General features: G+C 57.6%; 1 protein-coding gene across 10 annotated transcripts in view; it reads left to right on the top strand.

The window, feature by feature from the left end:
• ARHGEF10L (Rho guanine nucleotide exchange factor 10 like) overlaps positions 1-27,838 on the top strand; it is a 155,312-nt gene that overhangs the window by 45,291 nt on the left and 82,183 nt on the right. For 9 of the 10 annotated variants that reach the window (XM_032361134.1, XM_032361140.1, XM_032361139.1 and 6 more), the window contains exons 2-5: positions 8,805-8,884; positions 14,870-15,058; positions 15,857-15,890; positions 27,517-27,608. In XM_032361134.1, coding sequence (XP_032217025.1) covers positions 8,848-8,884; positions 14,870-15,058; positions 15,857-15,890; positions 27,517-27,608 — 352 coding nt within the window. In that variant the 5' untranslated portion in view covers positions 8,805-8,847. Of the gene's footprint in view, positions 1-172; positions 266-8,804; positions 8,885-14,869; positions 15,059-15,856; positions 15,891-27,516; positions 27,609-27,838 lie in introns of those variants that run through there. The other variant, XM_032361136.1, reaches the window with a different exon arrangement.

Raw genomic sequence — 27,838 nt, 5'->3', positions numbered from 1 at the left:
CGGTTTGACCCCAGAAACCCGGTCCTAGGCTCTGATCTGGAAAGAAACACAGGGCCAGAGTCCACTGGGTTCCTGGTCAGCAAAGCAGGCTGGGCTGCCCACACTTCATGCTCCTGGAGTGTCCCATGGGCCACCCCCTGCTGGGCAGGTGCACCTACAAACCTGAACTTGGGCCTCTCCTTTGTTCCTTTGTCCCCGGGCTGAGCTGGGGCCCTGAGGGCAGTAGGTGTGCAGTGAAATGCTTTTTGCGTGGGGACAAGGACAGGTAAGCTCCTCAACATGAAAGCAGGGGAGCCTGAGTCCCCCGAGGTGAGGGAGGGGGACTTGGAATGCCAGAGAAGCTTATGTTGCTGCGCTATGAGTCCCCTTGGTCTCACCATGCCTGAGGCCACTCAGGGACCTCGGGTGCTCCTGAGGCAGGGACCTGATACCTGGGTGTCGGGGGGTGAAGCAGTCAGGCCTCAGCATCCCCTCTCCTTGAGGCTTTCGATCAGCTTGCGGCGCAGCTGGGAGCCACCCAGGCAGTCCTGGCCCCTGCCCCGGCATCGCCTGTGTGCCGGGGGGTGGGTGGCTGGGAGGCGCCTCTTGCCTGCTCCCCCCACCCCTGCTTTCACCTGCAGGCCTGGCCGCCTTCCCGGGGAGGTGCCCTGGCTTGGAAGGCCCAGCTCTTCTGGCCTCTCTGCCCCTGCCTGGGCTTTTCCTGCAGGCCGGACGTTCCGTCCTTCCCCTCTGTCCAGTTGCATGGAGACAGACCTTCCTTTCCTCGTCCCGCCTTGTGCTTTGCGGCAGCTGAGGCAAGTGCTTTTCCAGTGTGAGCCTCAGCTTCCCCCATCTGAAAAGGAGAGGAGGCCCACCTCTCAGGTCTGGTTCCAGCGTGGAAATGCCGTGTTGCTAGAATGAGTTGGCCGGAGCCACACTGGTGCTAGAGTGCCCTGGAGGGGGCTACTGGGGAAACAGGCTCGGAAGGGTTGAAGGGGTAACACAGAGTCCATACTGCCCCCTTCTGGCCTCCCGACTGTGGGCCGTGGGGCCCCATCATGTGGACCACCCAGGAGGTGGCTGAGGGCCAATACCCTCCAGGGGTGAGGACAGGACAGTTCAGCCTGTAGGAGGAGGCTTTGCCCCTGGCCCTTCAGCGAGGAACCTCTTGACCGGGGCTGTGGGGGGCGGGCGTGAGGGGAGGGAGGGGACTGGGGACCCGTCTGGGCAGCCCTGTTTATGTACATGGTCTGGCAGCTTCTCCAGGCTGGCTCTGGTTTCCCAGGCAACAGCTCCCAGGGATCGCCCCTGGAGGGGTGCCGAGTGGGTGGGCTCTTCTGCCCAGAGGCTTTCTCCTGGGGGCTGCTCCCCACCTGTCCTGCCTGGAGATCATGGACCAGGGGCACGCCTAGGAAGTCAGTGGGGGAAGAAGGTTAGCGGGTGGGGACGCCTCCTCCGGGCTGGGACAGAGCCTCCATTGTCCGAGGCTTCAGCCTTTCACCAAGCCTCACCCCTGCCCACAGCGGAGGTTGCTCCTCGTAGCCCCTCCTCCCCCTTCCCGTGGGGGAAGCCCGTGGAGTGGCCTGGCGTCTAGTGGCTGGGGAAGCTGGCCTCCTTGTCCCTCTGGCATTCGGAGGCTGGGGGGCGGGCAGGGAAGATGCTTCCCTCTCTCACTCCTGCACTCACCCACCCCATGTTTCCCGGCGTATACTCCGTGCTGGGGATCCTGCTTAGAACTAGCCCGGGGGTCCTGCCCTGGCTCCCCCACTCACAGGGACTCCCCGCTCAGGAGCTGTGTGGTGGGGGAAGCTCCCTCAGTCTCCACCTCGGCGGTTGGGGCTAACAAAATTAACAAAAGGACACTGTTCAGTATGCTCACTGCACGGCTGTGAAATGGTGTCAAGAGAAGGTCACCTCGTGACCTCAGGGCTGGTGAGGGTCACAGAGGACAGCGCCGGTAGTCTGGTGGGCGGTCTGTATAGACTCAGTGGGGCAATCTGCAGAATGGGATGCTGGTCCTCAAAGAGCTGCAGGAGCCGGGCAGGGAGCTAGCATGGAGTAAGATCCCCGCAGCGTGGTCAGTTGTCATTTCATTTATACCTGCACGTGACAGCTGAGGCCAGGAGGCACAGAGGGGGACTAGCTTCCTGCGGTCTCGCGGGTCTCTGTCCCGGGCTCTGGCTCCTGGATGTTCGCTTCTTGCTGGAGCTCCTTGGTGTTTCCTTGGGGGAGTTGCCTTGTCTCTCCAGGATTGCGCCCCGAGCTTCCAGCGGGCAACCGCTTGCACCCAGGGCAGAGCTGCAGGGGGCCTGCTGCTGTGAGCACAGTAGCTGGTGGTCCCCCTCCCACAGGGTGCTCTGTCCACGGCTTGCCTCCCTGCCCCTCCCCCTGCCTCTCCCCCTTGGTCCCTGCCTCCCCCCCCGCCCCCCCCGGCGGTCTTTCTGTGCAGGGCAGGGGATACCTGAGGGGCCTGGAGTTCCCACTTCTCACCTGGGCTGTGCTTCTTTACATCCGGCAGGAAGCCCAGTAGCCACAGCTGCCCCAGGCCTGGGGACATGCCCGCCCCACAGGTTCCACAGAGAGTAGGTCCCAGGCAGGTGAAGTTTCTTAGCTTCTGTGCTTAACTCAGTGCTGCTGAGGGGCTGTTGTCCTGCATGTGGGCTGGTGCTCTGGGCACAGACATGAAGAGAAGTCAGAATCCACGGAGGGGGTTGGCTGTTATAATCAGGGCTGTATGTGTCCCAGAATCACTGGGCCCTTTGAAAATGGACTTTCCCTGGCTGCATCCTGAGTTGTCAGAGTCATGGGCTTGGGACACATGTGTATTTTTTTCTTTTCTTTTTTTTTTTTTAAAGCTTCACAGCCAGCTTTGGGAACCATTTCATGAAATGGGTCTGGGGAGGAGAAACTGGGTCTGGGTTTTGAAGGTTAAGTAGGAGTTTGCTTGCTGGTTGTGAGTGGGAGTTCTACCCCGAAGGGAATAAACAGCCTGAGCAAAAGGACCCAGGAATGTAAAATAGGTTGGCAAGGTCATGGGCCTGAGGAGCCTTCATGAGAGCTGGAGCAGAGTTTCCAGTTGGGGAGGGCCTGGGCGCTGCTGAGCCCTGAGAGAAGGCAGTGGAGAGGGGCAGAGGCGAGTCTTTGAGGGCCTTGCTTGGATCCTAGACCTCATTCCGAAGGTGACAAGGAGAGTCTGAGGGCCTGTGCTGTGGGATATTCACGGTGACTGCAGGGGGCTGGGGGCAGGTCAGCCCTGGGTCTGTCTGACAAAAGGCCAAAAGCCGCAGAAACATCTGGAAGGCCTGGTTGCTTGGAGGAGTCCTGGTCCTGACCAGCCCAAGCTCTGGCTCTTGCTCCCCTGTCCCACACATTTCTCCTGGCTTCCAGAAGATGCACACAGCTGCCTCTGAGATCAGGTTTGAGGTGGGTGGGTGGGCCAGAATCTGTTTGTTTGTCTCCTGCCAAGGCTGCCTGGCAGTCTCCTTTCCTGCAGCAAGGCTGCCTGACTTGGATAGGCCAACAACAGCTGCTTCCCCAGCTTCTGGGTCTGCATTTCTACCTGTCTGGACCCCCTGCCCACCCTCCTCTCCCCCACTGACCTCTTGCTCCAGAGGCCAGCCCTCCCCATCCTCAAACTCTGGGCCTGACTCAGGCAGCCTCCCTGATTTCCAGGAGTAAATCTTCAGGCTTCCTCCAGGAAAGAGGGCTGGGGCCACTCTGTTGATTATGGGTGGGAGATGGCTGGGAGCGAGGTGATCTTGGGAGAAGGGGCAGGTGCAGGCGGGCACAGGGTTTCCCACTGGGCCTCTGGGCTGGATGGACCTTGAACTCTAGAGGGAGGAAGAACTGATAAGCTCGTGGATTAAATGAGAGCTGGGAAGATACCTGCTCGAGTGAGCAGGGCTGCGGAGGGTGGAGGGAGGTGCTCCCTCGGGCTGCGCTCAGCTTGCTGGGTGGTCCGGATCACTGAGCTGACCCCGCTTGGGCCCACCCTGCAGCCTGGGAGCTGGGGCTTCCTCCCTGCCTCCTCGGTCTCTCGCTCTGCCTGCACGTGGCCGAAAAGTTACAGCCTCCTGCTAGCCGTTCTGCCCCGGGGTAGCTGGAAGGAGAGCCCTGCTCTCGGAGTCTGCCTGTCTTGGCGGTTGTTTTCCAAGAGCTGACCCTCAAGAGAATAAAGTTGTCCATGACCCTGCTGCCCAAGCTCGGGCCGGCGAACGTCATAGAGCTAGCAGTGGCCGGAGTTCGCCGAGAGCGCTCTCCGTGTGAAATGCCCCGTTGCATTGGCACGGGACCTCTGCGTGGCAGGGGCTCGGAAGGGAGGTGTCAGCTGTGCTGCCGGGAAGTGGAAGAGCTGGGACTGGAACTCAGATCTTGCAACGGATCCCACCCTTTGCCTGCTGCCCTTAGGTCTCTGCCTCTGCAGAAGGAGAGCCGCGGGCCCTTCCCTCCTAGGCTCGGCTTCCGCACCTGAAAAGCCAGACAGAGTCCTGTTCAGCGTAAAGGCTTCCTGGTTCTGACCTGCTATGATGTTTTTGCCTTAATGTTCTTATTTATTTATTTATTTATTTATTTAAAGATTTTATTTATTTATTCGAGACAGAGACAGTGAGAGAGAGCAAGAGAGGCGAGAAGGTCAGAGAGAGAAGCAGACTCTCCATGGAGCTGGGAGCCCGATGCAGGACTCGATCCCAGGACTCCGGGACCATGACCCGAGCCGAAGGCAGTTGCTCAACCAGCTGAGCCACCTAGGCGCCCTAATGTTCTTTTTTAAAACATGTGAACGGTTATTTTTATTGTTCTTTCTTATAATGCTCACCTGAGCCCAACACCCCTACCGTCTGCGGGGGTTTCCTTCCTGGCCTTTTCCTCTGTGCACTTTTCAATCCACGTGGCTTCTGTACTCTGGGGACTCCCTTTGGTTTCCCACTGGCTTGCCTTCACCAGCCCGAAGGCGTCTTTTGCCAGAGAGACCCTCGTTTCAGAGAGCCTCACAACACCTTTTTTCTTGCTCAGACTCCCACCTTGAGAGCGCCAGACCATGCTTAGCTCAAGGAAGACTTTAAAAAAATAAAAATAAAAAAAAGGAAATAGCCAAGTGACTGCACCTGTTTGCTTAAGCACGTTCACGCCCCTGACCTGGCTCCTTGCTTGTGGCAGTCTGGGGGAGGGTCTGCGCGGGAGCCGTCCTGCCCATTTTACAGAGGGGAAGCCCGAGACTGTGAGAGGCTGAGGTCGCACTGAGAGGAGAGACAGAGCCCAGCCTGCAGGCGGGTCTGACTGCCCCAGGCTGCTTTCCCCAGGTCCCCGTAGTGAGCCTCCCCGCAACCGGGGCCTCACCCCTCCCGGGGTATGGAATCCACACACAGGGCCCTGCTGCTGTCTCCCGTTTTGGTGCTGATAGCTTCAAGGGCGGGCATCTTGGCGCTGACTGAGCCTTCTGGCATTGTGTGGTTGGCCTTAGGTATGCTGCTGGGAGCCCCCTGGGACAGGTGGTGGGACCCCCTTTGCACAGATGAGGATACTCATGAGACTCAGCTCACCTGCTGGTGGATAGGAGACTCCAGCCTGAGTCCCCGGCTTCCCCAGCAGAGCTGTGCCCACCGCAGCCTGTGTTAGAAGGGTTCATGATGGCCACGTACCAGCGTGACCCGGGACCCTTCCAAGGGCCTTACACGTGTTTACTCTTAATTGTCTTAGTAACCTGGTGAGGTGCTATTTTTTACTTATTTTATTTTAGGGAGAGAGAGGCAGAGTCCGGGGTGGGGCAGAGAGAGAGAGAGTGAGAGAGAGAATCTTGAGCAGAGTCCATGTCCAGCGCAGATCCTGACGTGGGGCTCTGTCTCATGACCCTGAGATTATGACGTGAGCCAAAATCAAAATCAAGAGTTGGACATTTTAAAAAAAGATTTTAAATAAATAAAGATTTTTATTTACTTGACACACAGAGTAAGCAGGAACACAAGCAGGGGGAGTGGGAGAGGGAGAAGCACGCTCCTTGCTAAGCAGGGATCCTGATGTGGGGCTCAATCCCAGGACCCCTGGGATCATGACATGAGCCAAAGGCAGATGCTTAAGGACTGAGCCACCCAGGCGTCCCAAGAGTTGGATATTTTAACCGACTGAGCCATCCAGGTGCCTGAGGCACCTGGGACTACCTGTTAGTCCCCATTTTGCAGATGAGTAAACTGAATGCCAGAGATGGGGACTAAGTGACTCATCCAAAGTGTCACAGCTCCCGAGTGGGGAGACCAACATGGCGTCAGGTAGCCTGAACTTTCTCCTAACTGTTGGGCCATGAGGGTGTCTAGTGGCAGCGATGGTTGCCCTGAGAGACCCCTACTCCCTCCCCAGCACCCTTCTGAGGCTAGGGGCACATGTGTACAAATGGTGACCACAGGGCTATGGACGTGCACGGAGCTTGCGTGTCCGTGTCCTCGCCTGGAGACCTCACTGCCCCAGATTAGCCTGAAGCAAATGCCCCCAGATTCCAGCGCCCAAGTTCGGAGAGGCGGTGTGGTTAAAGGAGGGAGAGAAGGGCTTAGAGCCAAGCCTCCCGCCGAATCCCCGTGTTGTCACCTGTTCCCTTGCCTCTGGGACCTCAGGCAGATCCCTCCTCTGTGCCTTGGTTTTCTCATCTGTAAATGCAGGCAGGCAGGTAAAGCTCTGGGCTCCATACATGCTGGTGTCTCTCTTCTTTCCTGGGGAAAGCCTTGGGCTTGGAACAGGGGATAAGAATCAACCCTAAAAGGTGAAGAGAAAGGGGAGTACAGCTTTCTGGGCTGGAGGGAAAGGATCCTGGGTTTCTGCATTATCAAAAAATTGTATCTGAGCAGCAATTTGCATACGGGCTGGGACTAGGCACCTCTCTTTTCCCTCCTGTAAAATGGGCATCAGTCTTCCTGTTACTTCCTCAGTGGTTCCAAATGAGCCCCAGGGAGGAGGGGCCCTGCGTGAGGAGGGCTGTGTGGCTGTTGTGCGATCTTTTGACTCGCGAGGGAATTTGCAGACATTTTCGTTTGTTTCCCAAAGCCCTTTGCCGAAGATAAAATTTTAGTCTTGACAGTTCTGAGTTCCGGGCTACAGGGCACTGCCCCCTATGTAGTGGAAAGTGATTTGCGTCCAACCAAAATGCAAATTGCATTCTCTTTGACCCAGCGATCCACTTCCAGGCTCGTGCCCTAGAGGCTCATGTATCCATTTGCTCAAGGCCCTGTGTATGGGGCACATGAGTCACTGCCTTGTTCAGATCGTCAAAACCCTGGGGATCCCTCGGCGTCCAGTGGTAGAGTTACATCAGTTACGATAGAGCCAAAAAAAAAAAAAAAAAACCCAAAACCCTGTACTACGCAGCCGTTCAGAAGAGTGAGGCTGATGTCTGTGTCCTGGTGTGAACTCATCACCATGGTTCTTTTTTTCTTTTTTTTTCATCACCACTGTTGTTAAGCTTAAAAAAAAGGCAAGTGGGTCACAGCAGGTGCAGTGCGCCCCTTCCCCCCGAAGTGGGAAACAAGACGGGGATGCAGGTACAGGGATAAGCAGGACACTCATGGAACATTTAGGACCCCTAAGGACCTAGTGAGGGCAGTCGCTTCGGGGGATTGGGGCAGACTGGGCATACTTAAGCCGTCTGGGGTTTGAGAGGCCCTAGAGCGTGATGAACTAATGAGCATGGTGTTGGGGGCCCACGGCCTGTGTTCGAACCCCGGCTCTGCCGCTCAGTAGATGTGTGATCTTGGGCAACTTAACCACCTGGGCCTCATTTTCTCGTGGTTTGGATTAATAGCTCTTAATATTTGTAAAATGCTGAGAACAGCATCTGAGCCATGATAGGCGCTATGGGAACGTTGGCTGTTATTAATTAATTGCCATTTACATGCGTTTTACGTTTATTTAGGAAGCCAGTTAAAAAAAAAAAAAATAAAGGCTTTAGGATTGGAGAGGAAAGCAGGCATGTAGCCAGTGTGTGTCGGAGGCTGATTGAACTGGAGGGCTCCTGCTTTCCCTCTAGGACTGGCTCTCCTCTCCTCAGAAAGGCCTAGAAGGACAGCCCCTAGCTCAGGATGAGGGGTGCCAGGAATGAGTGGGAAGAGCCTTTCCCTCACTGCTGGGACTTTTGGCAAGGCTGGTGAAGCCCCCACTTACAGGCCAGGAAACACTGGGCTCCCAGTCCAAGCTTGGGGATTCTGCCCCTATCTCTGGCCATCGGCCTCTCTGCATCCCTTCACTTCCTATACCCCCATGTGCCAAGGCCAGTGGCCCCTCACCAGCTGGCCAGCCCGATGGGGCTGGACGGGGAGAGACAAAGAGAGAGTAAATGCCCTTCGGTGGGGCTGCAGGTGGGGCTGGTGTGAGGGGCCGGACTCCGGGGAGCTGTGGTCACTGGGGGGCCGGGATGAGGACGTGTTCGGCCACGTCCGTGACAGTTCAGGCATGATCCAGCTTCTGGAACACAGGGGCCAGAGCATAAGCCCGACCTCTGGGGCTGGATTTCATCTGCAAACCAGAAGGGAGGAAGGGGGTTATCTAGTGGGCCCACCAGGGTCCCCAGGGTCTCTGGGCACTGAGCCAAGGGAAGGTCTGTGGTGGCACGGGTTTTCTGGGAAGATGGGGTTATAGCTCTGCAGTTGCTGGTTCTCTGGGTTAATGATTTATGGGGGGTGGGGGCTGGGCTTTTTCCGGTGCCTTCCTGCGCTCGGGCAGCTGCTGGGGAAGGCGTGGGAGAGTGGGTGGGCTGGAGTGCACAGACTGAGCCAATGACCCCTCTCTGCTTGTTGAAACTTTGCCCTTGAACTCCATCTAATTAGGTTTCTGGCCTTTTTTCACAGGCGAGCGGCTGGGACGGTGCTGGTTTGAGCTGGACGCTGTCTGATGGCTTCCTCTAGCCCTCCTCCACAGACTGCTACAGGTACCGTACCCCAGGCTTCCTGCGCGGCCCTCCTCAGGTTGGGCCACGGGGCTGGTGGTGGGCCCTAGTGCTGGAGCAGGCTGAGCCTGCCTGTGAATCCCGCTCTACCACCGGCTAGCTGTGCCCCCTTGGGCAGGTGACTGCCTCCTGCTGCCTCAGTTTCCTTGTCTGCAACATGGAAGTCATAATCTCCTTCTCCAAGAGGAGGCTATAGACGAGGGATGGTTCTTTACCTGAGATCCCCTGGAGATTTTAAGCTTTTTTTTTTTTTTCTTTTAAATTTTATTTATTTATTTGAGAGGGTGGGCGAGAGAGAGAGAGCACAAGCAGGGGCAGGGGCACGGAGAGGGAGAAGCAGATTCCCCACTGAGCTGGGAGCCCGATGCGGGGCTCGATCCCAGGACCTCGAGATCGTGATATGAGCTAAAGGCAGAGGCTTAACGGACTGAGCCTCCCAGGCGGCCCTGGAGATTTTAAACTTTTAAGAGCACAGCCCACAGACATGATAACAGGAGTGACGTGCTTGGGGGTGGTGAGGGTTGAGGGGAAGGGCCGGGTCATCAGCAGGGCAGTGTTGTCAGAGTTATGGGCCGCCTGCCTTTGGATTGTCCTCTGGGGGCGCGGAGAGCAGACAGGTGGCCAGTAAAGGCTTTTCCACCAGCACAGCCCTGCTGCCGACACTGTGCACTTAGTCGAGCGACTTGGTGTCTGCATGGCTTTGCTTCCTCACCCATAAACATGGGGACAGTAATGACACCCTCTGGGGTGCTATCGCAAGGCTTAACCACGGAAAGTGCTGGCGTGTGGTAATCAATCGCTCCATGAACAGGAGCTGTTATGCCTGTGGGTGTCGCAGGACAGGGGGCTGATGCTCTGCTCTGAGCCTGGGGCGGAGACCACGAGGGGCCACTTCCTCCCCGAGCCTTCGTGTTCTTCTCCGAAGGGTGGGGACCCGCACAGTGAAGCCGTCTTCATGGCACACGGGTGGCTTCTCAGGTCTCCTGCCTCTGGGTTGGCTGTCCCTGGGCTGGGCCAGCTCTAGTCTAGCTGCCTGTCCAGATGGGCGGGAAGGGCTCAGTTCAGCCCTCAATTATCCAGGGAGGGACCTCCTGATTTTTCCTTCTGATAAGGAGCCCTGTCTGGACGGCCCAGTCTCAGGAGCAGGGGAACAGAGCTGTGGGGAACAAGGCATCTCCTGGTGTGTGACTGTGACTTGGGTCGCAGGAGGCTCCCTGCTCTGTCTCCTGCTGTGGGCATTTTGCACCCTTTCTCCGATTCACCAAAAAGTGAGGGGCGCCTGGGTGGCTCAGTGGGTTAAGCCTCTGCCTTCAGCTCAGGTCATGATCTCAGGGTCCTGGGATCGAGCCCCGAATCGGGCTCTCTGCTCAGCAGGGAGCTTGCTTCCCCCCCCCCCCCCTCTCTGCCTGATTGGGATCTCTCCCTCTCTGTCAGATAAATAAATAAAATCTTAAAAAAAAAAAAAAGTGAGAACAAAATGACCTTATGATTACATCAGCTCAGTTCCATTCAACAAACATCTGACCTTTATTGTTCCAGTTGTATTTGATATTGCTGGCTGGTATCATGTGCTAGAAACGGGCTTTCTGCCATTTGCTGATGGTTGGAGAGCTTCCTGCGGCCTTACCAAGTAGAATTCAAATTCCCCCAAACACCTCTTCATGGTCCTACGGCTGCCAGCCTCTTTGCTTATCATGTCTTCGGCTCCCCTGGGTTCCAGGCCGCGTGTTCTCCCCTTCTGCTGTGGCCGCAGCCTGGGGTACCAGCCCCCGTCGTGAGCCTGGCAGACCTTTATTCATCCTGCGAGGCTCTGTGCAGGGGCGGCCCCGTGCCCAGCGTTGTGCCAGGCCCGGCCAGCGCGAGCCCCTGGATGTCACTGGGCACGGCTCAGGCCCTGGGGTTCCAGGCTCATCTCTTGCTGTATTTGCCTGCCTCTCCCTGCAGTGAGCTCCTTGACACTGAGGGGCCGAGACTTACTCCTCTTTGAACCTCCTGGCCCCGGGGTCTGCTGGGAACAGTCTCCTGGATGCAGACGTGACTATGACCGTCTTGCCTGATGTCCCTGCACACAGTCCAGGGCCGGGGGCTCTGTGGCCGGGCCTGTGCCTGGGAAGGCCAGTGCATTTCCCCGAGAGCCCGGGGTGGGGCTCGGACTCATGGCAGTCACCATAATAATCGTAAGCATAACAAAGATAATGGTAACACCACAGCAGGCCCTGACAATGGGCAGGACCATTATCGGCAATGAGCCCGGGCCTCACATCTGGCTATCTCACGCTTGGCTCCCGACACCTGTTGGTTCACTCTGCCTTCTCCCTCCTGTCCCCTGTCTGGGCCTCCCAGCAACCCCGAGAGCCGGTCGCTATTCCTGTCCTCGTTATAGGTCACTAAGCTGCGACTCAGGCCGATTTAAGTACGAGGGACCAAGGACACTGAGGCTCCTGGGGTCAGGGTGCATCTGTGTGTGGTGTCAAGAAAATAATGGGTGGGGACTTTGTAGTCTCATTCTATCATTTTTAAACTTATTTTGCTTTGTTTTTCAAGATTTAGAGCATGTGCGCTTGAGAGGGATTTGGGGAGAGGGGCAGAGGGAGAGTGAGAGAAGCAGGCTCCCTGCTGAGTGGGGAGCCGACCTAGGGCTCCATCCCAAGACCCTGAGATCCTGACCTGAGCTGAAACCAAGAGTTGGATGCTCCACCAACAGAGCCACCCCGGTACTCCAGTGTTTTTAAACTTTTAAAACCACAACCCATAGGGGCGCCTGTGTGACTCCATAGGTTAAGTGTCTGCCTTCAGCTCAGGTCATGATCCTGGGGTCCTAGGATTGAGCCCTGCATCAGGCCCCTTGCTCTGCGGGAAGCCTGCTTCTCCCTCTGCCTGCCACTCCCCCTGCTTGTGTTCTTTCTCGTTCTCTCTCTGTCAAATGAATGAATGAAATCTTTAAAAAATAAAATAAAACCACAACCCACAGGCATGAGAACAGGAGTGTGCACACACGTGTGTGTGTGTGTGTGTGTGTGTGTGTGTGTGTGTGTGTGTTTTCAGCAGATACTTAGGGTGCACCTACCATGTGCTGCACACTGGAGTGTAACAGTGAGCAGGATAGACTGGAATCCTTCATGAGCTCACATTCTCGTTAGGACACAGTAAAATGCATAAAAGTGTCAGCTATCACCACTGACGAGGGCCATAGACAAAAGTAGAGCAGGCAGGGCCATCAGGGAGTCCAAGGGTGTCTCTGTGGGCTGTTTTGGTCATCTGGAGATGACCTAGAGTAAAGACCTGAAGGAGGTGAGAGCAGGAGAAGATACCTGGGGAAGAGCATTCTGGACCCCAGGATGGAAGGTGCAAAGGTTCTGAGGCTAGAGCACATCTGGCACGTTCATGGTGCACCAGGGAGACCAGTGTGGCTGCTGTGGAGTGAGCGAGGGGAGAGCGGTGGAAGATTTGACACCCCCTGTAGGTCACAAAAACAATTAATCCGGCTTCCAGCTCAACCCCTGGATTTCCTTTATTAGTTCATCATCTCAGGGCCTGGTGTCCAAGGGCTCAGCCAGCTTCTGGAAGCAGCAGGGCTCAGTGGACAATGTAGAATGGGAACGAAGACAGAACGAGCTCCGAGCTGGCTCCCCACTTACTCGATGTAAGGTTGTGGGTGTGTCACTTCGCTGTTGAATCTCTGTGGCCTCGTCTGTCCATTGGGGGTGGTCGTGAGGCTTAGACCAGGAGCTGCGTGGGGCTCATTTCAACCTTATCAAACCAGGGTTTGTGTCTCTGATCTAGGGAAGGAGCTTCAGCCAGCGGCCACATCACTGCCTGTCGATGTTGGCCTGAGCTGTCCCCAAAGCTCCCAGGAGGAGAGGGGGGCCCCCACCTCAGAGACCCCCATCTGGTGGGGAGGAAGCCTGAGCTCTGGGCTTCAGCTGCACTCCAGTAGCTGGGGAAGGGGCTTTGTGAATTTGATACATTTGCACCTGGAATGTTGTGCTCTGCAAACTCCCAGGTCCTTATGGGGAAGGGATTGGATTTTTCTAGTCCAAGGACTGCTAATGTGGGATATGCTCATCTGTCTGTCAGCTGTGCCATCCAGCTGTCTGTCTGCTCCATCCACCTTCCTGCCTGCCTATTCCTCCTTCCAGCCCTGAGCACCTATGGGGGCTGAGCCCACAGATGTGATCCCGGTGTCAAGGATCCCGGCTGGGAGGGACCTTACTGACAACAGATGTTACTGTGTGATGCGGACACACAAGGCCCTCGGCCAAGGGCTGCATCTACTGGGCAGTTCCCAGGCAGGGATGATTTTGGCCCCCAGGAGATACTGAGCAATGTTTGGAGACAACTATGGTTGTCACAGCTGGAGGCAGTACCTGCTTCTAATGGGCAGAGGCCGGGGATGCTGCTGTCCATCCTGCAGAACGCCCACCATGAAGACCCCAGGGCCCCAGAGTCAGCAGGGGGGTGGTGGGTGGAGAAACCGCGACCTACTTCCCAGTTCACGTTCACCTTGGCCATATGGGGCGGGTGCTGTTTTTATTATCCAGTCTATGGAGGGAGAAACCAAGCTTCCAAGAGGTGAAGATACTTGCCCAGAACCACACACCCCTGGCAGGGCCGGAGCACGAGCTCTGCATCTTGTGGCGTGAGCTACAGTGGAACCGAAGGGGCGGTCAGCTTTGCAGACTTCTCTTTTTTTAATTTAATTTTATTATGTTTTTAAAGATTTTATTTACTTATTTGAGAGGAAGAGAGTGAGTGCAGGACTGTGAGTGAACATGAGGTTGGAGGAGGCAGGAGGAGCTGGGAGGGACGGGGAGGAGGGACGGGGCAGCGGAGAGGAGGGGCAGGAGGACAAGCAGACTCTCTGCTGAGCAGGGAGCCCGGTGCGGGGTTCGATCCCAGAGCCCTGGGATCATGACCTGAGCCAAAGGCAGACGCTTAACTGACTGAGCCATCCGGGTGCCCCAGCTCTGCAGACTTTTAAAACCAGGCCACATTGCCCTTTGGTTTTGGAGCAGGTTGGCATGAAGTAGGGAGATGGCAGAGTGAACCCCTGAGGTTCTGTCCGGCCCTAGGTTCGAGGAAGGAAGTCCTCCAGGGGAGAAGACCAGGGACCTCAGCTTGGTGAAGTGGGTGGAGAGGTGAGGGCCCATTAAGCTCTTTAGGAGAGAGAATCCAGTCCTTTTCTTGTTTAACAGAAGTTGCTGAGTTTCCACCGTTGGCCAGGCCATGACCCGTCCTGGCCGTGACCCGTCCCTTAAAGGGGATCTTAGGGATCTGAGATCGGCCCAGGCATACAAACAAGCAAAAACACATCCTCACAGGTTATATGGGGAGGAACGGAAGTAGAAAACAAGGGGCTGCAACGGGGGGGGGGGGGGGGGGCATGGCAGGGGCGGGGCTCTGCTTCAGTTGAGCTTTGATGGACAGCAGGTGGGCACAGCCGGGCCGGGAATCTGGGGGCGCAGGCTCCTCGCCCTGCCCAGCAGATCTGCGCCCTGGTCCCTGCAAAATGGCTTCCTTTGGGCTCCGAACACTCAGGAAACTGTGTTTCCTGTGGCTGGGCTGTGTGCACGACAAGTGTGTGTGCTCACTTACACGTGGGAAAAGCACGCAGGCACGCACACGAAGGGAAGGACGCACGCAGGTGTGTGCTCACACGCACACGCGCAGGTGCAATGAAAAAGCCTCCTTACTGACAAAAGGGGAAAGAGGAAACAGGAAAGGCGTACATCCAACCAGGCTTTGATCCCTCCTCTCGGTCTACTGCTGGCCTCCTTATGGCCCTCACCCACCACGGGTCCCCCTTTCGAGCGCAGGGAGGCCAGCCGGCCCGGGCAGGGGTCTCCTCGAGTCCCTGGGAACTGCCGTCACACCATCCCTCAGGCCCACAGCAATTCCCCCGTGGTGGCCATCGCCTTTGACCAAACCAAACCCCAGACCCTGCTTCTGCTAACTCCTCCCTTTCAGGAGATCAGCTGGTTCCGGGCGGCCCCGGCCCCTCCCCCGAGGCGGAGGACGACCCTGGAGAAGCTTTTGAGTTTGACGACAGTGACGATGACGAGGACACCAGCGCTGGCCTGGGTGTCCCAGGCGTTGCTCCAGAGAAGGACATCGAGGACGCCCCACTGATCCACTTGGACTCCGCCCCCATCACTGGTAAGGTGTTTTTGGGAGCCTTGGGTCCTCCCATTTCCGGGCCTCTGGGGCTACAGAAAGCCGCGAGCCTGGTGGAAGCTCCAGGCTCCCAGGGATGCCTCCCAGCCGCTCCACTGTCCCCAGAAGCAGGAAGGGAAAAACCACTGAGAAGTTGCATTCCAAGGCTTCCCTCGGGAACTGGAGATTCCAAGCGTTCCTGCAGCATCTGGCTTACTTTGACACATCAGTCATGGACGTGGTGGGCCCCGTATTGGGCGCTGGGCACAGTCGCTGCCCAGGGCTTGTGTCTCCGAAGCCCCTCTTCCCTGGCAGCTTCTCCCAGGGAGTCACACCAGCTGGAGAAGCCACCCCCCAGGCGTCCTGGTGGCCCTAGGGGTGGGAGTGCCCTGATAAGGCGGTGTTAAATGGCAGCTTCTGGGCTCTTGGGTTGTGTCATCTGGGAGAGACTGGGGACCGGCCTGGCAGGAACTTCCTGCAGGCTTGGGGACAAGGGGCTCCTTGAGGAGCTGGGGGTGGGGGGCAGGGTCAGAGCAGGCAGGGCGGCTGATTCCGGTTGGAGTTGGGACGTGGGCCACAGTGGTGGGAGGGGAGGTGGTGCAGGTAGGACAGGTAGGGGAGCTTAATGACAGCGTGGTGGCGGGGGAGGGGGGAGGGAGACAGGAACCCAGCAGGCACCCAGGTTGGCCCAGGCCCCGTCTCCGGCACCCCAGGGAGGCTGGGAAAAGGGGGCGGGGATGGATCGAGTCCATAGGGACCAGCCTATGGTCTGACGGGCTCTCCTCTGCTCTCTTCCCACAGACCCAGACCCAGCAGCCTCACCACCCCAGACACAGTAAGTGAGCCCTTGCTTTGGTGGTTGGAGAAAGAGGAGACACTGGGCAGGAGGGGTGGAGGAGGGTGCTGCTGTCCCCAGGACCGCTCCGGCTTTGGCTGAAGCTGCATCAGCCCTTCTCTCCCTCTGTGGCCTCCTCAGCCAGCTTGGGGATGGGCTGCACGTCTGCGGCTGGGGGGCCATAAAATGGGGGGCCGTAAAATCAGAGGCCTCTCAGGGTTTTGCTCACTGCTGCTTACTGCCTGGCTTTGGGGACCTGTGTGCTTAGAGAGTGGTGGGCCTGGCTTTAAATCCTGGCCACCGTGGCGGGGGAAGGGGTCTCCTTTGTCCCCTGGTGTGCTGAACCGGGGGGGCCTGATTCTCAGGCTGGTGTCACCCAGTGGGAATGCTCAGAAATGCAGTTTCCCGCCCCGGGTCCCTGGAGCCAAGGCAGATCTGCAGTCTAGGGTCGGAGTCCCTGTATTTGCCATCCAGAGTGGGTGGGCCCTGGGAAGGTTTCTGCTGGGCCAGAGGTAGGGATCGGCCTCTTGTCCCTGGCAGGGCCTGCCCGCCTTCTCCTTGTGAGTCCTGGAGGCCAGGCTGGGTGTCTGGCTGGTGATGGTGCGGTGCTGGGGTGGTCACTGATGGCTCGGAGAGCTGGGGTCATATCATGCTGTTATTATGAGCCCTGCTGGTCAGGTAGCTTAGAGAGTGTTTCTGGGAGAGGGGCACAGCCTCTGCCTTGAACCCAGCTGCCCACTCACCTGTGCTTGGACTCAAGCTAGGGCAGCCTCAACCCCCTTAAAGACCATCTCCTGGCCACAGTGGGGTGTGAGCTCTGGAGGTTCAAATCCTCACCGAGCCCCTCCCTAGCTGGGTGGCTTTGGGCTGCCTGGGAACCTCTCTGAGCCCCAGTTTCCCTGTCTGTGTGATGGAAGTAATACCCATCTAGGAGCATTGTGGGGAGCGAGAGAGGCTGGTCGAAGGACGAACCAGATGTGTACCCCGAGTTCATTTCCACTCCGCCTCCTGTCCTTACTGGGTGTTTCTAGTGATGGGGCAGGAGGGACAGAGTCCCTGTGCTTGGAGCGTCTGCCTCTCAGGCTGGGTCTGGATTGCGGGGTGGCTTGAATAAACGTACCTTTGAGTTCCCTTACTGGGCCAACACTGGATCTTGGCAGGAGTTCTCTGGAGCCTCCCTGCCTGCCTTTAGTTTTCCAGATGTGGAGATTGGGAGCAGGACTTGTCCAAGGCCACACGGTGAGATGCTGACAGCCCTGGACTCCTCGTCCAGTGCTCTCTGTGTGCTCCCAGCTGCACCCTCCCTTCCAGATCTCTGTTTACTTCAGTTCCAGCTTCTTCCCTGGGTGGTGACTTTCCACTCCGGAGTCTTCTGGGGGAAGAACCATTCAGCCTTCTCCTTGTTATCCAAGAGAAAGGGAAAAAAAAATTGCTTTCTTTTCTTTTTCTTTTTTTAATTTTTTTTCAGAGTTTCCTAAAGGTAGTCACTAAGCAAACACTGTTTTGAAAAAGCAAATCACCCACTGGAAGCCATTTCACCAAATCTCCCTGCATTTCCCCCCTGGCCCCTGCCTGGAGGTTTGGAAGTGGCCCTGGCCTTTGTCTGGCTGCCTACCTGGCCTCTGGGGGCTCCTGATGATCCCAGATCTTGGCAAAGCTGCAGGCCCTGGGGGGGTCTCACCCCCATCAGGGCACTCACTCCCAGCTAGGAGGGATGCAGGGTCGGTCGCATCCCACGTCCCCACAGGTGAGCCGCCAGGCAGGAGCATGTTGGGGAAGAGAGGCCTGAAGTCTGGGTCCTGGGACACCTGGGAACTTGGGCTCCGAGCCACAGGGAGCTGGCTTCAAGTCTTCCTCTGTGCTGGCTGCGAGTCTTTGAGCAAGTGGCTGCCTGTCCCGAGCCTCACTCCTGATCAGTAACGAGGGCATAATCAGCCTCCTTTCTTGCGGGACTCCAGGAAGCGTATGTGAGTTACTAGTTACCCCGTGCTCAGCTGGCCCGAGCCAGCTGCTCCAGATGTATTTGCTGTTGTTACTCTGGGTCCTGATTCAGATGTGGTTTTAGAGGGAGCTGCTTGGTACCCTAGTAGTCAGACAAACCCGGGTCTGACCTGGTTCTTGCGGCCGGCTGCCCCACCTCTCTGAGTCTGCCCAGGGAAGTGAGTCAGCCCTGTGGGGCGGCAGTGACGGGGCTGTCACAGGCTGACTGGCCGTCCAGGTACCTCAGCAGGGGCATCGGGTCTGAGTCCAACTTTGAGGCCTGTGGACTCCGCTGTCCCTGTGCCTGCTTGGCTGGGGGAGGCAGCCAGGCTGCTGTGGGGAGTCTGCGAGGAGCCCCTGGGGTGATTTGAGGGTCAGGCCACACTGCTCAACCATCCAAGGAGCAAGCATGGTGGGGAGGTCGCGTCCGTCCCTGCTGCTGGGCAAGGGAAACCTACCAAGGGTGGCTTTCTCTTTCCGCAAGACACATCTGGTGCCAGGTAACAAGAGCAACAGCAAAGATAATAGTGACGAGAATGATCATGTTTACTGTGTCCCCCGGAGCTCCGTGCCCAGTCCCACAGACGCCTCTCTGCTGCCACATCCGTGGCACAGGTGGGGAAGCTGAGGCTCAGGGAGGTGTGGCGGCCAGGGTTCCATACAGAGAGGGCCCGTTCATTCAGAACAGGGGCTGGAACCTGGGCCTCTGTCCATGGGGGTGGGTGTTTGACTGCGGCGCTGTCCTCCAGGGACGTGCTGGGGACTCCCAGTCTGGACTCAGGACCTCAGACTTTGGCTCATGGTGGGGGAGGGGTGGGGCCGGCTGCATAGGGACCATCCGGCTGTGTGTGTGTTTCCTGGGGGGAGCATTTTGCCTGCCAAGAGATTTAACTTTGCCTCCTAGTTCTGAGGAGAGTCGTTTGCAAACAGTTGGTCAGAAACCCCAGAGCAGAGTGGCCTCAGCCTGTGATCCTGGGCGAGGCCCCTTCCCTTAAAATGGGAGCAGAGTAGAAGCAGCCCCCTCTGCTCTGGGTGGAGCGCCTCCCCCCCACCCCGCCCCCCACGCTGGCTCCCTGGAGCGCCCGTGTTTAGGGTAGCGGTGTGAGGTCTCATATTTGCTGCTGGTTTAGCACACTGCTTGGGGGAGTACCGAAGGCATCGTGTTGCATATATCACGGGCCCTGGAGGACAGACGGACGAATGGGGTCTGTAAGGCAACTTCCAGTGTCTCCATGAAGAGGAGGAGGAGGAGGAACAGTGTGGAAATGGGGTCTCGGAACTCTGGCACTGATGGGGGCTGGGATGGAGGCCGGTGGGAGGCAGTCTCCGAGTGGCCGGATGGCCCGTCCCACTGATGCTGGTGGAGTCGGCGAGCTAAGTGCACGTGCTTGTGATCCTCTTTCCCGGCACCGCAGCCCCAAGAGATGGGGTGACTGGTCTTGCCACTGGAGCGTGGCCATGGGGGGCCGGCTGTGCCCTGGGGGACTCAGATGCGCATGCGCTCAAGCACCCTGCCCTCGCGCTGGGGGCGTCTGGCTGGAGAAGCAGCCAGAGCACCAGCGGTTGCTGGAACGAGGGCGTGTGGGTCGCTGGCTTCCTGTGTTTTCCCTGGACTCAGGCCCGCACTCTTCCCTCTGAGGGCACCGGCCCCCTCTGGAGTTGTTTGCTTTTCCTGTCCAGTTGTCCTGCCACCCCCAGAGGGCCCCCTGCAGCCTGAGTGTTTCCTGCCGGGTCAGGCTTCTGGCTCCTGTCCGGGCTGCAGGGATTCTTACCGGCTCCCGGGACGTGCCTGTCCTGCCCCGTCCTGGGTATCTAGATAAGATGGGCTGGTCAGGGTCTCTCACCTGGGCCTGGACTCTGGGGAAGCAGCTGGGCAGTGGATTCCTGGAAGTGTCGAGAAGCCCTGTCCTCTCCGGACACATCAGGCCCGGCTCAGGGAAGCAACATTCGGACAGAATGGAAACAGGGCGCTGGAGGGCCTGTGGCTTCTGAGGCCCCTGGGTGTGGGGGGCATGTGGGTCTTGCGGGGGACAGCTGGACAGAGCCGGAGTGCCCCCAGCCCTGGAGGAACTTCTCGCTGGCAAAGTCAGTCACCGGCTTGTTACTCAGGGCTTTTCAGATGGCAGAGCCCCAGCATGGAGTTGTTTGCAATCCCAGGCTTGCCCTTAATCTCACTGTTTCTGCAAATCTGGAGCATTTCTGGCCTCCTGTGTCCTGTCCTGGGGGCGGTCCATGTGGGGCCCGAGGCCTGGCAGAAATCAGCTCCCGCCAGTGGATTCTCTCATTGGAGGATAATGGGGACCAGGCCCCTTTAACACTAGAGACCTCTCTCTCTGGCTCCTTGCTAGGCCCCGAATTGGAAAAGCTGTATTTTTTGGGTTTTGTTTCTCTTTCCTCTCCATCTCTGGTTATGAGGGGTTTCCACATCTGAGCTGTGGCCTTTGGATTGCAGCATGAAAGGGACAGCACTGAGGTACCTGGCAGAAAAGCCACACAGTCTCTCCCGAAAAAGGGAGCCGTGTGCCCATTTGTTGCACTGAGTGCCCCGTCGGGAATCTCGTGGAGTCCAGCCCTGGATCTCCGCAGCCACAGGATGACAAGCCTTAGCCTCAGCCATCCCTCATCCCTAGTGCCCGGCCCAAAGAAGTCCCAGTACTAATAGTTTACATGTGCACGACTTTATAGTTTCTCTGGTCCTTTCCACACATCTCACTGCGGGTCTCACAGCTGTGGTGGGCAGGGTAATGCAACCCCCTCCCACCCCCGCACCAAGTGCCACGTCCTAACCCCCAGCGCCCGTGAACCTGTTACGGTCTATGGGAAAGGGATTTGGCAGATGCAAGTTAAGGATCTGAGAGGGGGAGATTGTCCTGGATTCTCCAGGTGGGCGCAGTGGAATCACACGGGTCCTTATGAGACAGGCAGGGGCGTCCATGTCAGAGGGAGATTGAAAGAGGCCATGCTGATGGCGTTGGAGATAGAGGAGGGGCTGTAAGTCAGGGGATATGGGCTGTTTCCAGAGGCTGGAAAGAGTCAAGGGAATGGCTCCTCCCCAGCGCCCCCCAAAGAGCAGAGCCCTGCCAACACCTTGCTTTTACCCTAGGGGAAACCGTTTGAAACGTCTGATCTCTACAACCACAGGATAATTCGTCTGTGTTGTGATTTGTCGCAGTAGCAGTGAGGAGACGAACGCAGCTGGGAAGGGGGCGCTGATATGGATCCTACTGTGCAGACCCAGAGGGGGGCGGCCCCTGGTGCGGGGCTGGTGGCCCCTGAGCTCACAGCCAGAGGATAGGGCTCCGTTTGCCCTCCCCCTGCAGCCCTCCTGGCCTGCCCAGGCTGGTGCCGGGGCCGCCCTTGGCCAGTGTTCCACTGCCTGGCTGGCTGGCTGGGAGCCCCTCGCCCTTCACCTCCGTCCTCCATCGCTCCATCAGCTTTGCGGAGAGCCTCTGAGGCGCCAGGCCCCGCGGTGACCCAGCAGACGGTCCCTGCCCTTGGGGGAGGGGGCGCCACCATTCTGTGCCTGGCTGTGTCATTTTTGTGGGCCCTGCCCCGTTCTACAAGTTCTACTTGCCTTACCTCGTTTACCCTCAGGACACCCTCAGAGGCGGGCCCAGGGATAATGCCCGCTTCACAGATGCAGAACCAGGTCAGAGGGAACATGGTGTCAGCCTCATGTCAGCCTCGTGTCATCACAGAGCTGAGGTGAGGCAGAGCCGGGCCTGAACCCACTAGGCTGGGCTTCCAGAACCGGTGTTTAATTGGCTGAGGTCTGCCTCAACGATCTGGTTTGGATCTCATCCGCCCTACACCCAAACTCTGCAACCCGGGACGTGTGGGCGGCCTTACCTGCCTAACCCTCCCCTTCCTCCCTGTAAAGTGGGACAGACCAGCTGCTGGAGCCGTCAGGGGAGGACATGAGACACAGGGACTGGATGCCTGGCCACAGAGCTGCTCTCCGTGGCTGTCCCCAAAGGGTGCTTATATGTCTGGGGCCGACCCCAGGGAACGCAGGACCCACGCTGGCCAGCGGGCTGTTTAATGTTTCCAGAGATGCGTGTCCTTCCTCTTTTTCTTTCTTGGAACAGGCACACATATTTGTTGTAGAAAAATAAGAAAGTACAGAAGATGATCGACTCACTCGAGCTTTAATCCCCCGACGGTGCGTCCCTGTCGGGCTTCAGGGCTGTGCAGGTTCAGCAAGGACACACCGTTTTTTAAGAACTGTGGTTTTATCGCACATGCTGTTTCGTGGCTCGTTTTCTGTCCTTGTTGCAGATCATGAGCATTTTCCTGTGAGGACCTGCACGAATTAGTGCTGGGAGAGCGGTGCCTGCCACCATCTGACCTGAGCGCCGAGCCCGGGGTCCTCCAACGTCAGGGAGGCGCGTGCACCCTGGGGCGGAAGGCCAGAGGCGGGGTCTGGGTGGGTATCCGTGGCTGTGTGTCCAGAGGGGTGTCCCCTGGGGCCCTTGACGCTCGCTCCTCAGGGAGGACTGTGCTGTGGATAGCAAGTCGGGGGCCCTCCCCAGACTTCCCCTGGCGTCACCTCACTACCCACTCAGGAAGTGGGTTCGTGACCATGTAGGGGGTGGCCCGGCACAGACGGACTGGGTCCCGGCACCCTTCGGCAGGAGGTGCATGGCCGGGCTGTGGCTGTGAGGAGACCCACGTGTGCAGACTGGGGGTGCTGCGATGTGCCCTCCGCCACCCCCCATTGGAGACCCTGTGCCTGGAGCAGGGATGGAGAGGAAGTAGCGTATCAAGGGCATGTGTCAAGCACCAGATCCCCTACTAAGTCGTTCAAGTGCTTTCTTGATTTCCTCCTTAGCCGCACCCTGGGAGGGAGGCCGTGTTGCCCCATTTCACAGATGAGTTATCTCGTGAATCCTCACAGCAAGGAACAGAAGCTGTTACTCACCCCTCGGCACCTGTCCTGGCAGAGCCAAGGGGCAGAGCGGTGGTTTTGTCCCCGGTCTGTCCGCTCTGGAACAAAGTCTTCAGCCCTCAATCCTGTGAGCCTGGTTCTTGACCCTGGCCTCACAGGGGGCCAGCGGGGTTTAGAAACACTGATCCAGGGCAGGTACCTCCCAACCACCGGCTCAGAATCTCAGGGCAGGGGCCCAGGCCGGTACCTGCTGGGAGCTTTTCGGGTGACGGCAGACACAGCTGCTTTGAGCCGTCTGACCAGACGATCTTTAAGGCCCTTCTAGCTTTCACGTGTTACGTAAACTGGAAAGCGGCCAGGGCTGAAAAGACATCTGGCAGTGGGGTTAATCTGGGTTTCATACTTCTGTCTTTCTTTTGTGTCTCTTGGACGTGGGGATAGTGGCAGATTTCTGGAGGGGTGACATTCTGAGTAGGACTGTCCTGGGCAAGCCCCGCTGTCCAGGCCTGATTCTGGTCCTTTCTCTTCCCCAAAGCTGGGATTTCTTCCTCCTTTACATTTTTCATTCCTTGTGCTGGAAAAGGCCCTGGGATGCCCCGTGTGTGCCTGAGGGTGTCCGGGTGCATGAGCACAGGGGCGTGAGCCCAACCTGCCAGGAATCCTCAGGCTGTTCGAGTTTGGAGGGTCGTCCCTGCTGTGTGGCCCCCAGGAAAGGCACCCTGTGGAATCTGCCATCCAGAGAGATTCACTAAGAAAATGGGGCCTGGACCAGCAGCTGTGGGGCTGGGGCACGGCTCTTCTCTGGACTGGAGATTTCGTCTAACGCAGGCTGCGTTGGGCATCCGCCATCACTGAGTGTGGCTCCCAGAATGGGGCGGCCAGGACAGAGCGGGTCCCCGCCGTCACAGGGTGTTCACTCCCCTCTCATCCCTGGCTTTTCCCTGGAGAGCAAGGAGGTGGGCACAGAGGGCACTTGGAGCTGCGTGGTGGCCTTCCAGAGTGCTTGACTTCAGTCTGGTGGACAGGGGACACTGGTCTTGGGGGACCGGGAGGCATACTTTCTTCTGTCTCCCGTCCACTAGTTTTCAGCGAACTCCTTGTTTTCTGCTCCTCTCTGCGGGCTTGGCTCCTTTCCCCTGCATTCTGGGGGCAGTGGGCTCACCTTGTGAGACTGCTGTCATCTCAGTGGCGGGCTTTATTCGGGTACGCCTGCAAAATGCATGAAGTCCAGATAAGCGTGAGATAAATGGCCTCTTAATGGCCTCTTCTGGCTCTTTGGTTATCGGGAACCTTTGGGGAGGCCCCTGGAGTGTGTGTTCTCAGCAGAATTGATGCCGGGCAGCAGCTGGGAGAGGTGCCTTCTGGTGGATGTAAAGTGGGGCGGTGGCCTCGCTGGGCGGTGGGAAGGGGCAAGGGGGAGAAGGCGCCCCCAGCCTCATTGCTTGCCCAGTCCTGCTTTCCCTTGCCTGAGAGGTCTGTCTGCAGGGGAGACACCTGCTGGGGGCTGGGGGGCAGCGGAGCCGCTTTCCAGAGCTGGGCTTTGCAGGCCAGGCAGGCGACTTGGGGCGAGGCACTTTGCTCTTCAGGATCTCTGTTTTCTCTTCTGTAAAATAGTCACAATAATACATGTACTGGTGCTCACGGGTCCTCCTCGGGCATTCAGCACGGCACAGGGTCCAGGGCAAGTACCAGCCAAGTGTGGGGCAGGGGTAGGGGGGTGGTCTGAGCCTGAGAAGGCCTGTGCACCTGTTGGCCCTGGCCCTTGCCTGCCCTTGGGGCTCCCCTTCTGTTTGTCTCAGCCATGGAGGCAGCGGGGGCTGCACGAAGGTGGTTTCTCTGTGCTGTAAGATCCCCCACTCCTCAGCCCAGGACACCCAGACTAGCTTCTCTAATTGTGTAGCTGGCTCAGATCTACACTGTCCTCTTACAGTGGCCATTAGCCACAGGCGGCTATTTAAAATTAAATTACTTAAATAAAATAAAATCAGCTTCACTGTGATTTGGTGATGCTTAGCCTGGAGGCTCAGGTTTCAGCCACTCCCGGCTTTTAGTACGTCAGAAATTATTTCCAGATCCCTTCTAAAGCTGCCTGACCTCTCCTGAAATACCCACTGCCCCTTGATGTCACCTTCAGAGTTTACTCAGGGCCTTCTTGAGAGTTCTCTGGTTGAACCGCTCCGCAGCCTTGGGGCTGGCTGTTAGGATTTCTCCTGGACGGAGACTTGAACTTGTGCATGCCCAGTACTATTTTTCTCCTTCCCTCTACAAAGAAGAATGTCTGAATAGCCAAGCAAGGTTCAGTGGCCTCGTGACACAGCCAATATGTGATGTGCTTGAATATATAAATGCCACCTCCCTCCTTCCAGGTGGTCTGGCTGTAAGACGACAGACTTTGTAGGCAGACAGGCTGGGCCATAGGTCCCAGCTCCCTCTGATGCACTGAGTGAGTGAGTCTGGCTAAGCAGCTCCAAGTCTTTGTAAGTCTTCCTCTGTCTGTGGGATGAGGATGACAGTAACTGCCTCGTATGTGTTCCTGAAAATACAAAGCAAAACAAGCGGCAAGGAATAGGTGCTTCTGAATGGTCCCAGATCATCATGGGTGACCTGTCAGAGCAAAGAGAGCCAGTGGTTGGGACCAAGCTCATGTCAACTTGGGTTGGAAGGGCTCGGCTCTGTCTGAGTGGCTGGATTCGGCACCTTCAAGATGTCCGTGGGTGGGGTGCCTGGGTGCCTCAGTGGGTTAAAGCCTCTGCCTTTGGCTCAGATCATGATCCCAGAGTCCTGGGATCGAGCCCTGCATAGGGCTTTCTGCTCAGCGGGAAGCCTGCTTCCCCCCCTCTCTCTACCTGCCCCTCTGCCTACTTGTGATCTGTGTCTATCGAATAAATAAATAAAATCTTTGGGGAAAAAAAAAAAAGATGTCCGTGGGTTGTGCCTGGGGGATGACATTGCTGACTTCCGGTAGGAAAACCTGAGCAGAGATTTGCTCTGACAGTGGTATAGGGCGACCAGACTGTCCTGTACGTGGCCACTAGCCACAGGTGGCTCTTGAAAATTAAATGACTTAAGGTGACACTATTTCAAATGAAGTTCTTTAGTGAGTTCCACTAATTAACTTCCACACGGTACATTCCAAGGGCGCAGTGGCCACAGGTGGCTCAGGGGATGGCACAGACAGAACGTTTCCATCTTCCACCTGAGCTGCGGTTGGACGAGGCCCTCTGGGACCAGGCAGGCTGGCATCTCGGTCTGGCTCTGCCATTCCGGCAGCGTGATCTTGGGCGGGCTCCTCTGCCCAATGCCTGCAGGTAGGAAGAAGGCAGGATCCACGTTGTCTCAGCTGCTCATGGGAGATGCTCCCCACCACCTCCTCCCTCCCTGCTCCCTGCACCATCCTGGTTTGCATCTCTTCCCCTCCTCTTGGGGCTTAGGGGCCAAGAAGTTGCCTCGAATTCTTGGCAGCAGTGGCTGCCATCTTGGACCTTTATAGGTGCCTCCCTTCTGGATTGGCAGGTATGGTCTTTTTTTTTTTTTAAGATTTTATTTATTTGACAGAGATCACAAGTAGGCAGAAAGGCAGGCAGAGAGAGGGGGAAGCAGGCTCCCCGCTGAGCAGAGAGCCCAATGCGGGGCTCGATCCCAGGACCCTGAGATCATGACCTGAGCTGAAGGCAGAGGCTTAACCCACTGAGCCACCCAGGCGCCCCATGGTCTTTGTTTTTTTTTGAGGCTGGACTTAAAAACAAAGTCAACATTCACTCTGGCATTGTTTTAGATGGACAGAAAAGTCATCAGGGGTTCTGTATACCCAACAGCCAGTTTTCCCCATGGTTCACATCTTAGGTGACCACGGGACGTTTCCCAGACCTGAGAAAGCCGGCTGGGCACACTACCATTCCTTGAACTCTAGGCTTTCTCCGGATTCCACGTTTTTCTTCTTATGCCCTTTTCTGTTCTGGGATCGTGGGTTTAGCCCCTTCGGTGCCTTGCTTTGCGAGATCTTGGGAGTGTCAGGGAGTAGCAGCAGGGGTTTGTAGGATGTCTGATAGAATGTCTGGGTTTGTCCCGCGCTCTTCCCATGGTCAGACTGGGGTTGCGGGTGTGGGGTTATAGTGATGCAGAGGGGAGACACCCACTCATCACAGCCTGTCACTGTCTGCGCGTGCAGCTGCCGGAGATAATCCACTTGGCCGCCTGGTGGAGCTGGTGAGAGCCACCTCACTGGTTTTCCCATTGAGTCCCTGCTGCAGGGAAGCAGGCGAGGAGGTCCGGCTCCTTCTCACTTGTGGGGGGCATGAAGCTTGGTCTCCCATATCTGGTCTAGTGAGGCTTTGCATGACCTTGTTTCTCACAGGAGGCAGGGGTCCCTCAACCCTCACCCCCACTTTGTACGTGGGATGATGGGAGATGGAGAGCCCCCGTGTCTGCCCTGGGATAGGGACGGGCGCCCTTGCAGGGGAAGGCCCCTGATCCTCATCACTGTGGTCTTACGGTGTCTTCTAAGGATGGGGAAACTCAGAGGGGAAGGGGCTTGTTCAAGGCCAGCCCAGCCTGGCCTCCCCAGCTCTCTGGACTCACAGCTCTGGGGGCGAGCGGCTCCTGGCCCTCCCCCCACCCCCCACCCTTGTGCCTTACATGCCTTGCCCCCTGGGTGCGGGGTGGCCAGAGGCTTCCTGGAGTCCGCTGTCCTGTCCCTCCCTGCTCGGCAGCCCTGTCCCAGTCCCTGCTGGCTCAATGACACTGTTTCTTGGCCCGCAGGGTGCCACCGGTGGTGAGCAACGGGGATGCTGTGGACGCTGCTCTCTCCGGGGTCCGGCGCTCCAGCTGGAAGCGGAAGAGCTCCCGCCGGAGTAAGTGCCCCCCAGCCCCGTCATAGCCCAGGAGGGTGGTCTGGGATAACCTCAGAGCCCCTTCTTCAGGCCCAGAGGGCCAGTGGGGGCTCTCATGAGCCATCGGGTCATCCTCACTGTGTGGGCTGCCATGGGCTTGGTGGCAGCTCTGAGAGGGACCAGCCGCTGCCCATGCTGGGAGTTGTCCCCGTTTGTGGCCTGATGAGAGCCGTGGTCTGGGAGTTGGTCAT

The sequence above is a fragment of the Mustela erminea genome, chromosome 10 (genome assembly GCF_009829155.1).
Source record: "Mustela erminea isolate mMusErm1 chromosome 10, mMusErm1.Pri, whole genome shotgun sequence".
In the NCBI taxonomy this organism is placed as follows: Eukaryota; Metazoa; Chordata; class Mammalia; order Carnivora; family Mustelidae; genus Mustela; species Mustela erminea.
Note: the sequence above shows the minus strand (reverse complement) of the source record. Positions and strands in the feature narration are given on the sequence as shown.